Source organism: Cibotium barometz, chromosome 12, assembly GCF_041138505.1.
Source record: "Cibotium barometz isolate CiBa-2024 chromosome 12, ASM4113850v1, whole genome shotgun sequence".
Lineage (NCBI taxonomy): Eukaryota > Viridiplantae > Streptophyta > Polypodiopsida > Cyatheales > Cibotiaceae > Cibotium > Cibotium barometz.
In genome coordinates, this window is record NC_141057.1 from 42739924 (window position 1) to 42753035 (window position 13112).

The 13112-nt window shown below is 42.5% G+C and overlaps 1 protein-coding gene across 2 annotated transcripts in view; it reads left to right on the forward strand.

The window, feature by feature from the left end:
• LOC147633432 (bifunctional bis(5'-adenosyl)-triphosphatase/adenylylsulfatase FHIT-like) overlaps window positions 1-12320 on the forward strand; it is a 65415-nt gene extending 53095 nt beyond the window's left edge. The window contains exons 2-5 of one of the 2 annotated variants that reach the window (XM_086806508.1): window positions 3947-4057; window positions 4472-4618; window positions 11310-11408; window positions 11517-12320. In XM_086806508.1, coding sequence (XP_086662634.1) covers window positions 3947-4057; window positions 4472-4618; window positions 11310-11408; window positions 11517-11630 — 471 coding nt within the window. In that variant the 3' untranslated portion in view covers window positions 11631-12320. The other variant, XM_086806509.1, reaches the window with a different exon arrangement.
• Window positions 12321-13112: the final 792 nt, after the last annotated feature.

The following is a 13112-nucleotide window of genomic DNA, read 5'->3' on the forward strand; positions in this document are numbered from 1 at the left end:
AAGAAGTGTTTGTATTTCCGTAAACTTTGATGATGAACTGCCATAGGCAAGAAAGACACCTTCCAGAACATGAGTACACCCATGTGTTCCTTGTGACTTTTCCCATGTGTAGTGTCACGTTAACCCACAATAACTGAATAACCCCAATAACACTGTTCCATAGTCACATGGGAACGCCGTTCCATTGGTGTGGAACGGGGGAACGTGGAGGAAGCCACCTTGGGAACGGTGGAACGTGGAGCTACGTGGCTTTTATTTTTTTTTCCCTCATGCGCGAAACGGCAACGTTAATGTTTTTTTTTCTCCACGTTATGGCAGCCGGCAGCGTAATAACGTATCCTCTTTTCTTTTTTTTGGGTTACGGGTGCCCAACGTTTTGGGCACCCTTTAAAAAAGGCCCAAAATTTGGGCCTTTTTTAAAGGGTGCCCAAAACGTTGGGCACCTGTAACCCTTAAAAAAAAGAAAAGAGGATACCTGCTTTGAGCGCCGCCGCCGACCCCTAAAAAAAAACAAATCAAAAAACGAAATTAACGAATAGATTATGCAACGTTCAAAAAAAACGTTGAAACTTGAAAGACGACCTGCAGGCTGCCCTGCAACGTTCAAAAAAAAAAAACGTCAATATCAACGGTAAAAAAAAAAACGTACCTCTCTGGAGTCTGAGAACTTATAAAATCCAGTGCAGCTGCAAGTACAGTGTGCAATGTGCATAGCCAAGTACAATCTCTCTCTCTCATAGCCAAGTACAATCTCTCTCTCTCTCTCTCTCTCTCTCATAAGGGAACCAAGACAGCTTTCTCTCTCTCATAGCCAACTTCCAAGTACAATCTCTCTCTCAAAGCCAAGTACAATCTCTCTCTCTCTCTCTCTCTCATATAATGCCTCCTAAGGGAACCAAGAGAGCCAAGAAGAACGAAGCATGGTCATGGTGGGATGAGGTGGATATTCTTGAGGCCAATCAAGGCGGAGGAGCTAGGAAGTGGAAATGTCGCTATTGTGGCAGCACCAAACATGGGGGAGTCAACAGAGTTCGAGGTCACCTAATCCATGAGCCGGGACAAGAAATCCAACCATGCTTGTCAATCTCAGCTGAGAAAAAGAGAGAGCTAGAAGCTAGGCATAATGAAGTGATTTTTCGTGCTCCTCCTCCAAGAGCTATGGCTGCGAACCCATCATTCTTTACAACTCCTTCAAGCAACTTCTCCACATCCGTAGGCTCTTCTTCCGTGCATCAACCGCCACCCCCCAAAGGCACGCAAAGAACTCTTGCGGGTTCTTGGAATCCACGCAAACGAGAAGCCGTGGATGCAGCTATTGCAAGGTTCTTCTACCATGACCACATCGCTTTCAATGTGGCAAGGTCCCCTTATTTTCGGGAAATGGTTCGTCTCATTGCTGAATTTGGACCAACCTACACTCCCCCTTCTTCGGAGAGCCTTCGAACCACGCTTTTGGCAAAGGAAAAGGAAGCTGTTGAGCAAGCCATGCAAAACGTCAAGGAAGGGTGGCAACGCAACGGTGTCTCCATCATTAGTGATGGATGGAGTGATAGCCAATCTCGCTCTATCCATGGCATCATCGCATACTCTCGAGGGAACACATTTTTTGTGTCTTCCCATGATGCCTCTCCAACGGGCAAGTATGCCGACGTCATCGTGGAGGAGTGGGCAGAGGCAATTGAGCAAGTGGGTCCTCAAGATGTGATCCAGGTCATTGGTGATGGGGAGGCCTCAAATCGAGCTGCAGGCGACCTTCTTTTGGCAAGGTATCCACACATCACATTCACTCCATGCATTGCACATGGCTTGAATAATCTTCTGAAAGACATTGATGGTCTTTCATGGGTAGCACCATGCATAGCAAAGGGAAAAGACATGGTTTCATTCATCACTCGGCACACATTTAGCCTCTCCGAGTTTAGGAAAAGATCCCCAAACTTGGATCTTAAAAAATATTCGGAAACTCGGTTTGCATATAATTTTATTATGCTAGAGAGGCTAGTTGCACTCCATAACATTCTCAAGCAGCTTGTAGTGAGTGATGAGTGGAGCACGTGGCCCACTGCCCATAGCACACAAGGAACAACTTGTTACACCCACATCATGGATGCTCCTTTGTGGGTGAAGATTGAGCATGTTGTCAACATTACGAAGCCCATTATCTACATGCTGCGTATGGTGGATAGGAAAAAACCTTGCATTGGCAAAGTTTATGAGGGCATGGACAAGATGGTGGAGCGTATCCTTTCTTTGGAGCCCGACACAACAAAGAAGGCAGAACTTCAAAGTTTGTGTCAAGCAAGGTGGGACCGATATCACTCACCAATGCATGCAGCTGCATTTGTGATTGATCCAGAGTTTCAAGGCAAAGGCCAGGAATCGGATGAAGAAGTCACAAATGGCTGGGACAAAATCCTTGCCAGATTGGTGCCTGATGCTACGATGAGAAGCAAGATTAGAATTGATTTGGGAAAGTACAGAGCAAAGACAGGTAATTTTGGTTCAGCAGATGCCCAGCAAGATAGGACACTTATGGGAGGTGCTCTTTGGTGGGAGAACTACGGATCGGGTACTCCAGAGCTACAACGGCTTGCAATGCGCATTCTCAGTCAGAATGCAAGTTCTTCTCCAATTGAGCAACTATGGAGTGTTTTTAGCCATGTTGCCTCGAAGAAGAGAAATCGGCTACTCACTACCAGAACAAATGACCTTGTGTATGTGTCAGCCAACTTGCGACTATTAGCCCAGGTTGCTAGTGGTGACTTTGACCATGAGAGCTTCATAGATATGGAGCCACAGTCTGAGTCGGATGATGACGACCCTCCACCTCCACCTGCATCGATGCATGATGCATCTATGGATGATCTAGCTGACATCTTTGCACCTATTTGATATCACCTAGGACTTTAGGTTTCTTTGTTCTTAGCTATCTAGCTTTCACTATGTGGCTGTACATTGTACAAGCTATTGTACTTCTGGTTTTCTAAATATGAACAAGGTCATTGAGTTTGCTATCAAATTCTTGTCTCTTTTTGTCTACTTTCAATTGTATATTTGTCTCTTTTTGCCTACTTTTAATTGTATATTTGTCTACTCATGTGTATTGAAATATGATAACGTGTCGTTCCGGATCCCGTTCCGGATTGCAAGGGGTCCCGTTCCCGTTCCGGATTGGCCCCTCGTTCTCATATCCGTTCCCGTTCCCTGGTGACTATGCTCTGTTCACAGTAGGCTGTTTATCAGGATCTTTATGGCACTTGGAGAAGGCACTCTAATTCTCAATCACAAAAATATACTTGCACAAATTAAAAGCATAAACCTTAATAAACAAAATGAAATAAACAAATTGAGATGGGGAGTAGAGTAGAAGTCACCGTTGACACAAGGTTGGGTTGAATCTCCCCTGGGATGAGTGTGGCTCTTGTGCCACTCACCTATATTTATATGTACTAGAAAAAGCTTGCTTTTTAAAAAGATAACTTCCAAAAAAAATAAAGCACAAGTGCTTTTGAGTTTATGAGCGTGTAAGCTCTACAAAAATATACCAAGCAATAATATAAAGTCTTGGGCCTACCCAAAGTATAAAATACTATTTGGTATATACAAAGGTATTAGGCCTTAGCCTTACAAAAATATTGATGTCTAAATATGAAACCATAAAAGGTGTTCATAGGCATTTGGGCAACCTTTGCAGCCTATGGACAACTCCAAAGTAGCCCTGGCTACAAGGCTTGGCCTGGGGTTGGGTTCATGAAAAAGTGTGGAAGGCCTGATAGGGGGATTCTCATTGGGGTTCCTGGGTCATGTAGTAAGCTGATAGGCTGATCCACTGTGGTCATTGATATCTTTTGCCAGGTTCTAATTTTTGTCTATGAGCAGTTTTAAATTTTATCCATGACATAATGCATACAATTTTTTTTATTTTTGTAAAATTGGAATGGAGCAGGAAGGACGAGATCACTTCATGTTTGGGCCTTATAAAATCGGTATTGATGAGGTTTTTCTCACAACCAACCATTCTTTTGCCTTCGTGAATTTGAGGCCCGTTGTTCCAGGTCAGTGTTTCATAGCATTCATCGTCTTTGTCTTAAGTGCTGCTGAAGGCTCCTGCATGATTGATTTTTATGCCAAAATGCACATATTCCTTTTCTGATGTTTGATATCAAAATATGGGTGATGTTTTAGAGTCTGATTTTTGAGGTCTCGTGTTTTGCAGGTCATATCCTTGGTACTGTTTTGGGCAAGATGGGCCCTTTTTTTTAATATTATGGAGCTGAAAACATACTAAATATTTGTGTGCAAGGATGGTTGCACTAAGAAAGTGTGTGTATCTGTGTTATATCTGATTTTGGATGCCTTTTGCTAACTTTATCATGCTATGTTAAGGTCTTGGCGTGTTCATTTAGTACTCTGTGAGAGGATAAGATCCTACGTCGTATGTGCAAGCACAGCATATCCTTGACTTATCATACACGTGCTTGTTAGCTCAAAGCGAGTGGTACCTCGCTTTTTGGACTTGACCGATGAGGAAGCAACTGATCTATGGCTCACTGCAAAGCGCATTGGTGCTAAGTTGGAGCCTCAGTTTGGTGGAAGCTCTCTCACATTCGCCATTCAGGTGACATGATTTATTGATTTTATTTCATTTTTCACCTTTGTAATTCTTGTACAAATAGTCCCTTAATTTTTCCTTGTGGATGGAACTGGATTTATTGTCTCTATTACACAAAATTGGTACTCATACACTGTTAGTGTGTGCTAAATGAGACTTGGTGGTTTAAGCATGAGCTTTTGGGCATAAATGAAGTGAGAAATCATTAATCCTGACATGCAATTTTTTTCAAAATCTCGTAGGAGTGGTGCATGTCAAGGAAATGCTGGTATCAACAGGCACCTAGAGACCAGAAAGGTTCATATCTCATTATGAATCTTGGCTTTTATAGTGGGCCAATGATTGTACCAACAGTGTACATGCGACCACCACAGACCATATTGAATCTGGGCCTTCCAAAAATGCCCCCTTTGGACTAGGTCAATTACACACACTTCAAGATTTCCACTCGAGTATGGCCATTTGTCAAAGGCCACCCAAGGGATTGCCATAACTTAAGGATGTGAATCACCTCTCCTTTGGTTACTTGCAACTTGCATTAGAGTTGTGTGAGAGTAAATTGCCACCCAAATTCTTCATGACAACATGCTATTTGTGAACCGGAAGAGGGACCAGTGTGGGTTTATTAAGCGTACCTATCCACTATACTTGTGGGAAGTACGGGTACTTAAAGTAAAATAATTAACATTCTTAACATTTAACCAAAAATATTAGCATAACTTTTCCAAGGTTTAAACCTGTTTTAAAAAGAAAAATCAGCTTGACAGGTGTGATGTGTGATACTAACCTAGCTACAGCCCACCCCTCATGTGATGCCTTTTAACCAGTCCATTCTTGATTCACAATTGCATATCACAGCCCACAGTAGACATTAAATTTTAGAATCAGAATTTAGTTTTTAGGTGATCGATGAATCATGAGGTTTGAGTTCAATTTTTCATTTAATATCTCGCATCTAAATTTTGGAAATCAATGCTCAACCCTCGTCACTATCACTATGTGGGTGATGGGTTGCTGTATTCTCTGAGGCCCCATGTATGAGGAGTAACCGTCATGTTGAGCACCTGGGTGCCCGCCAATCCCCAGTTTAGACACCGGATGTTGGCTATGTGTGGGCAGATGGTTAGGAGACAGCTTATGTAGACTTGGCACCATGCCAAGTAGGATGCACGTTAGTACGGGCCGATTGGCCGTACTCCTGGGTAGAAGGAGATCTTTCTGGGACACTTGTCCTTGGGTTGCAGGGCCTGTTTGGGCATCCAGACAATCACAGATGGCTCTGGAAGCTATGCAAAGACCATCGGTATCTGCTGTAGTCTAATATGGTTCTAGTCGGGTGATGTGGTCGGTAGGGTGGCCGACTTACGATATGACTAACCTTGGATACTACATATAGACGCTTCTTCATCTCATATCGAGATCAACAGCTTCAGATCCATCTTCTGTGTTGCGCCCTTGTATGTGCATGACATTCTGTGTCCAGAGTCTACCTAGATCGCCATCAAAGCTCCTTGCCGGAGTGCATGGGTTGGCAGACGCCATCAACTTGTGACTTTGGTTTGCAACATAATTTTAACATTTATTCTCCATATCTGTTGCTTCAAGTTCTTATAATCCGGCAGATCCATTGCAAATAGTACCGCCAGATTCAACTCGTGCTTTGGCGTGGTGGTGGAGGAGGAATGCAGATACTCTGTGTGCCATCGTCGCTAGCATCACTGATATGTGATGACTCCGATTCAACATACTGCAGTTAAGGCTTGGGTGGTTCTACGGAACCAATATGAAACAACAAGTCAGACAAGAATACAGAACCTTTATAATCAGCTAGCATCAGAGAAGCTTTCTAATGGAGAAGTAGCCAAGCAGTTCATTACGTGGAGCAAGGATCTGTGAGATCAGATGGCGATAGTCGGGATCAATAAATCAAGCGAAGATTTGGCACGTGCATTAGGATCTTGCCCTAGAAGTATGATAGCTTGATCACCTCGTTGAACACTCAGGTGAGGAATCCTCTTCTAACTTTTGAAGAGCTTAGTGCCATGCTCGTGGGGAAAGGACTCTGGTAACCCCTCTTCTTCTGGAAAGAAGAAGAAGAAGATCGTGAAATGCTTCTACTATGACAAGCCCATATATATGTAGAAGGCATGTAGGCAGCGGGAGGCAGATGAGAAGAATGATACTCAAAGTAAGTAATTGTGCGGTCAAAGGATAAGTTAAGTAATTGTCGTCAAGCAGAATTGGAGCTCTTTGTGACGACACCCAATGGTTCGTGGATCATCGATAGTGGAGCTTCCCGACACATGACCGGTTACAAGGACTTATATGGTTCCCTATAGCCAGCAATAGAGTCCCTCATGGTAGTGGTTGAGAATGATGCCAAATGTCTAGCAAAAGGCAAAGATGCGATCTCTTGTCTCAAGAAATGGTGATACTAAGAAGTTGTTAGATGTTCTCTATGTACCACAGACATCAACTCTTTGTTCCGGCTATAACGGATCGTCACTTGAGAGTTCATTAATCATCTTGGATGCCAACAGCAATGTTGTTGGGAGAGGCGCAAGGCACAATAATCTGTATGAGTTATCAATGTTTTCTTCACAAGCGATGTGGGCACTAGAGCTGTTTGTGGCATGAGACTTTTGGGCACATGAGCTATGTGGTCTTGAAGGAGATGCAGAAGTCTGGGTTTGTGGATCTACTTACTTTTTTAGAGATGTTAGCTACCTCTGAAGCTTATATGATGGGCAAGCAATATCAACAACCCTTTCTGCAAGAGAACAACAATAGATTTAAGTCTCCTCTAGAGCTTGTACATGCTGATCTTTGTGGTAAGATACCTACTACTGCACTGGGTGGTTCTTCCTATTTTTTGTTATGAATCGATGACTATAGTAGAAAGATGTGGGTGTATTTTCTTTGGAATAAGGCATATGCTTACTCCCTAGCAATAACAAGGTGGCAGAAGGAAAAATTGCATAGTCGTGGACATGGTTCGGAGTATGCTAAAGGGGAAAGGATCACCAAATACTGTTTGGACTGAGGTAGTCGTGCATGTACTCAATAGGAGTTACACCAAGGTAGTGATGGGGATGACCCCTCACAGGCCTACTCTGGCAAGAAGTATTTAGTGTCATATTTCATAACATTTGGATGTGATTGTTTTATGTATGTTCTAGACTCATCAATATAGTATGGAGTCAAAGGGTTACAGACTTTACGACCTTCAAGAAAGGAAGATCATGGTAAGCTGTGATGTGGTGTTCGTGGGACAGCTCCACCACAAGCTCCTACTTCAATGGTGAAGGGGAGGCCAGCACTCATTCCACAGGAGGTGGAATCTGAAGGCTTGTTGAAGCATGGAGGAAAGTGCCATATCCGAAGTAGGTGAAGCAACTTTTTGATGGGAAAGCTCTCCTGGCTCTTGAAGATGAGCTGGTAGTTGCTAGCCGTTCAAAGAAATTAGAGGAGTAGAAGAGGGCATAGGCACTCATTGTCAATATAATGAAGGTGGAGGAGCCAACAAGTTTGGAGGAAATAGAGGTAGATGGAAATTGGAAGTGAGCCATGCAGAATGAGTATGACTCCATCATAGTTGCAATGCGTACTTGTACTCAATGTCATGATCCGTATTGTAGTTTGCGTACTACACGTATACCATATGGGTGTTTCGTACTCTATACAAAATGCACAAGTGTCTATATTAATTGTGAAGTTTTTGTTTGTCCACGACCTTAGTAGGTAGTCTCTATTCCTCATCCATGCATTCATATGTTTTGCCATATAGCCTGCATACATTATGTATACACAAATGTTTTCAATATACCATATTTATACTTATTACCAGTCAAACAAGAAAAAGAGTGGTGTACTTAACGTATACATTATGTATACACAATTGTTTTCAATATATCGTATTTTATACTTAATACCATTCAAACAAGAAAAAGAGTGGCGTACTTAACGTACCTTATCTTATCAGTATTTTGTGTACTTGCATGCAACACGTTTTCTGTGTGTCATACGGATATCTAGTGTTTCTAACCACCTTGGACTTCATCATGAGGAAGTGCACTTGGGATCTAGTGGATCGTCTAGAGATTTGATGGTACATTGGAGAAGTACCAAGGCACGGAAAGTGGCAAAGGGCTTTGCATAGGTCAAGGGATTCAACTTCCAGGAGACATTCGCTCCTATGGTAGATTGACCGCCATTTGTGTAGTACTAGCTTTGGCTGCTCATTAGAAGTGGCCAATAATGTAGATGGATGTGAAGTCCGTCTTTTTGAATGGACATCTCAAGGAGGAGGTGTATGGTGACCAATCCACATGATTTGTGATGTTGCTTGATTCAGAAGGCAAGGTATGTCGACTTCGGAAGGTATTGTACGGGGTGAAGTACGCCTCTTGAGCTTGGTACGAGTAGATCGAGACACATTTTGTGAGTATTGGTCTTTTCAAAGGCCCGTTAGTTGCGAGTTTATACATTTTTTTTGAGTAGGACAGGTACAGTCCTCTGTGGATGACCTCATTTTGACGGGGAACCATGAGGAGAAGATCCAATAGATCAAGGAGATGTTGAGTTCAAAGTTTGAAATGACAGACCTTGGGCTTATGCATTTTTGTTTGGAGATTGTGGTTTGGCGGGAGCTGGCTTACGTTTTTTGTGTCTCAGGAGAAGTATATGTAACAAGCAACCGATATGATCGTGTAACGCACATGTGAGGGACTTCTCCCAAGGATCACCTAATACACAGTCATAAAATAGATTACAAAGATCAAATAAAAGGGGTGCAGGCAAGCACCACCCAAATGTAGATTCGCGTCCGCAAACCTCCCCCGAGCCAAGGGCTAAGGTGAGTCCATGCCAGTCAGCCGTGGCGTCTCATAACACTAGTGCCTACCCACAGGGGCCCTCAGCAAGACTACCCGTGATCTGCCATGTCCATGGCAAGAGTAAGCCTCTTGGTCCAGCTCTAAACCACAATGAATCAGTAATAACCCAAGACACACTTATATAGTGCTTATTGTTACTATAAATAACAATCCAGTCATAAATAGCCAGTAACCTTGGATTTATTAAATCTGAATCCTAGCCACCTGAATCCGCTTGCTTTCCCTAATCCTAGGGCTCCCCTAACCTTGTTGGATTAGTCCCTAACCCGAAGGGTTAGTACTAGGTACAAAACATTCATCCCCACTTAGGACATTTCCACTCTTGGAAATAAATGAAGAAGAATTCATCTACCTGCATCAACTGCCTCCGAAATCAGATTTACACTTGTCTATTAAATCCACAGCCACGTATCAAACAACCAACTCAACCAAAGCTGATGTTCCTCCAACATATGACCATCTAACAAGACAAAAAACAGAACCTTCTCAAGTCCTTGAAGAACATAAACCATCCTTCAATCCAAATAAAAGGGAAACAAGATTAGAAAACCGAATAAAAGGGGTGCAGGCAAACTCACCATCCAACCGTAGGTTGGTGTCCGTGAACCTCTCCCGAGCCAGGGGCTAAGGTTCCACTCCCACAAGTGCATGCCAATCGGCCTTGGTGTTAGTGCTTGTCCATAGGGGCCCTCGACAAGACTACCCATGATCTGCCATGTCCATGGTAGGAGTAAGCCTCTTGGTCCAAGTCCAGACCCACAATGAATAATAACCCAAGTAGTGCTTATTGCTGCCATAAATAATAGTCGAGTCATAAATAGCCAATAACCTTGGATTTATTAAATATGAACCCTAGCCACGTGAATCCGTTTGCTTTCCCTATCCCAGGGCTCCCCTAACCCTGTTGGATTAGTCCCTAACCCCAAGGGTTAGTACTAGGTACATAACAGCAGCACAAGGCCTTCTTTATACCTTTATGTGAAGCAATCCACTTGAATCTTTATTCACAGGAGAGAGAGCTGTAAAGAGAGAATATGAAGAGTCGACACCAGATTGGGTCCCAATCTACCCACTTAAGCCCCCCCTCCCACAAGCAGGAGTAGTTGCTTTATTGTTTTGGAGAACTTTTTAATGCAGAAAACTTATGATGACGGTTGACTGAGGATTCCCAAATACAAGGATGGGGTAGACAAAAATGTCGGTGGTGAACCATCAAATGGATTGAAGAAACAGACTGAACACAACTGTGAAGCCACTTTGGAAGCCTTCATGCACACCCAGATCTGCTGAGGGAGACGCAAGAATGAAGGCTGAATGCTGATGAAGAAGAGGTCGGTATGCCTTGGACTAAAGCGCAATGAAGTGCTTGGCTGTCTATATGTATGCACAAGTCAAAGACTCAAGCACACATGTCTCTGCTCTTGTTTTTCTGCTGAATTGAGTGAGAATGAGATGATTTTAGCTAGGGACTGACGGGCACTTATATGTGCATACCCAGATGCTGTGGGGTTTGTCCATGAAGTTGTCGGCCTATTTTATGTTCCTTAGACTCCACCTTCTCCTATGAGCTACATACCCCTGTGACATCCACCTATGGCCTTCTCTAACATGGAACTGCCTCATTGAAATTCACAATGCATGTGCTAAACAAACCCTCAAGTATCCTGGAATTTGGATAAACCTGGATAGACGTGTTTTTTGGAGATTGGGTTAATTTTTATAATCTCTGTGTGCACATGACATTGAACGATTGTTCTCATTGTTGCTGGTTGGTGGTCTTTTATGGTTATGGAGCATTGCAGGATGGTATCTATGCAGGGCAAACGGTGCCACATGTTCACGTACACATTTTGCCAAGAAAGGTCGGTGACTTTGAAATTATGGACGAGGTTTATGATGAGGTATGCAAAGGGGTTCGGCGCAGACTAGTGTTTAGAGTTTGTTATAGCATTTGAGACAATGTGCTTCTTGTTCGTATAATTTGAAAGTGTGTAAAACTGCACTTTCAGTTGGATAGAAAGGAGAGAGAATTGAAGAAGCAATTGGACCTGGAAGAGGAAAGGAAAGATCGGGAGAGAGAACAGATGGTAGCAGAGGCAGCTGAGCTGCGGAAGCTGTTTTAAAGTAGGAGCTCTATTCACAAAATTCTAAGGATGAGTGGTGGCCACATTGATGCTATGGACACCATCAAGTGACACATAGATATAATTTATGGTATGGGCACCATATAGATGAGCCTTATTGTGGCATCTTACAACTCAAAAACCATCAGCACAAAAGCGACTGGTAGCATGGCATGGTATACTTCATTGGCAAACCATTCAAAAGCAATTTTTCGCGAAGAATCCACATAAGAGGAACTTTGATCTTCGCAACAGCGAAAGCAGCCATTATTTTTGCAGTCTTTACTCACAAAGCTCATCCATGGACATCTCTCATCAAAACCATGTGACTCACTATCTAACCTCTATTAAAAAATTTCACGTCAAAGTAGTTATCCGATCAAAGATTGTTGTGTGTGTGGAGTGCGCGTGTGAGAGCATATCTTGATATAGAGTTCTACACCCACTATTGGGCACTAATGACGTTAGTGGGGATGTCATAGTATCTAGTCCATACTATGAATAATGGAGTTGATAGTTATATAGTCTTGTGGGTTGACTACCATGAGTATATAACATGCACGTTCCTAAAAGGTGAATTTGGGCATGTTCTTGGATTCATCTAGGTATATAATTCAGCCGTATTAGCGAACATGCACTTTTTCACATTGTGAAGTTTTTGTCCGGGTTGCGGCCAGTTGATATTGTGCGTATTCTTTCTATCTTTAATGGTGCATTTGTCCTATCAACTACTTATTTGTTGAACTAATTCTTCCTATTTGCTTCTTCCCTTAGTGCTAGGCTTCATTATGGCCGAGTCTTCCTTGCATCTCCGGAGGTTTGACAGAAACTCAGTACGAAGGGCTTTGTGTGAATATATGCTCTCATGTGTGTGTGTGTGTGTGTGTGTGTGTGTGTGTGTGAGAGCATATCTTGATACAGAGTTCTACACCCACTATTGGGCACTGATGACATTAGTGGGGATGTCGTAGTATCTAGTCCATACTATGCATAATGGAGTTGATAGTTATATAGTCTTGTGGGTTGACTACCGTGAGTATATAACATGCAGGTTCCTAAAAGGTGAATTTGGGCATGTTCTTGGATTCATCTCAGTATATAGTTATCTGATCAAAGATTGTTTGCCAATGTTGTAAAATGTATGGAACATTTTAAAGGTACTAACACCTATGCACAACATCGTGATGCAATTTTTAAAATGGGTTTTGTAGGTCGGAAAGCTAGCTTTTAGCCCTAGTCATTGACGGTGCATCTTATATTTTGTTTGTTTTTTTGTTACATGGGAATAGAACTTTTATTAAAAGTCAGAATTCAAAAGTATGTGGGAGTATTTTATCAGTGTCAAGTCTAGCTGCAAGCTTAGTCAACTAGAATTTATATACACATCAAGGCTTCTTTTTAAGCTTAAGTTATCCACGTACGATATTTCCACTTTCTATAGAGTTGGTAGAAAAAGTTTCTTTGTTTGGAATTTAATTTTTT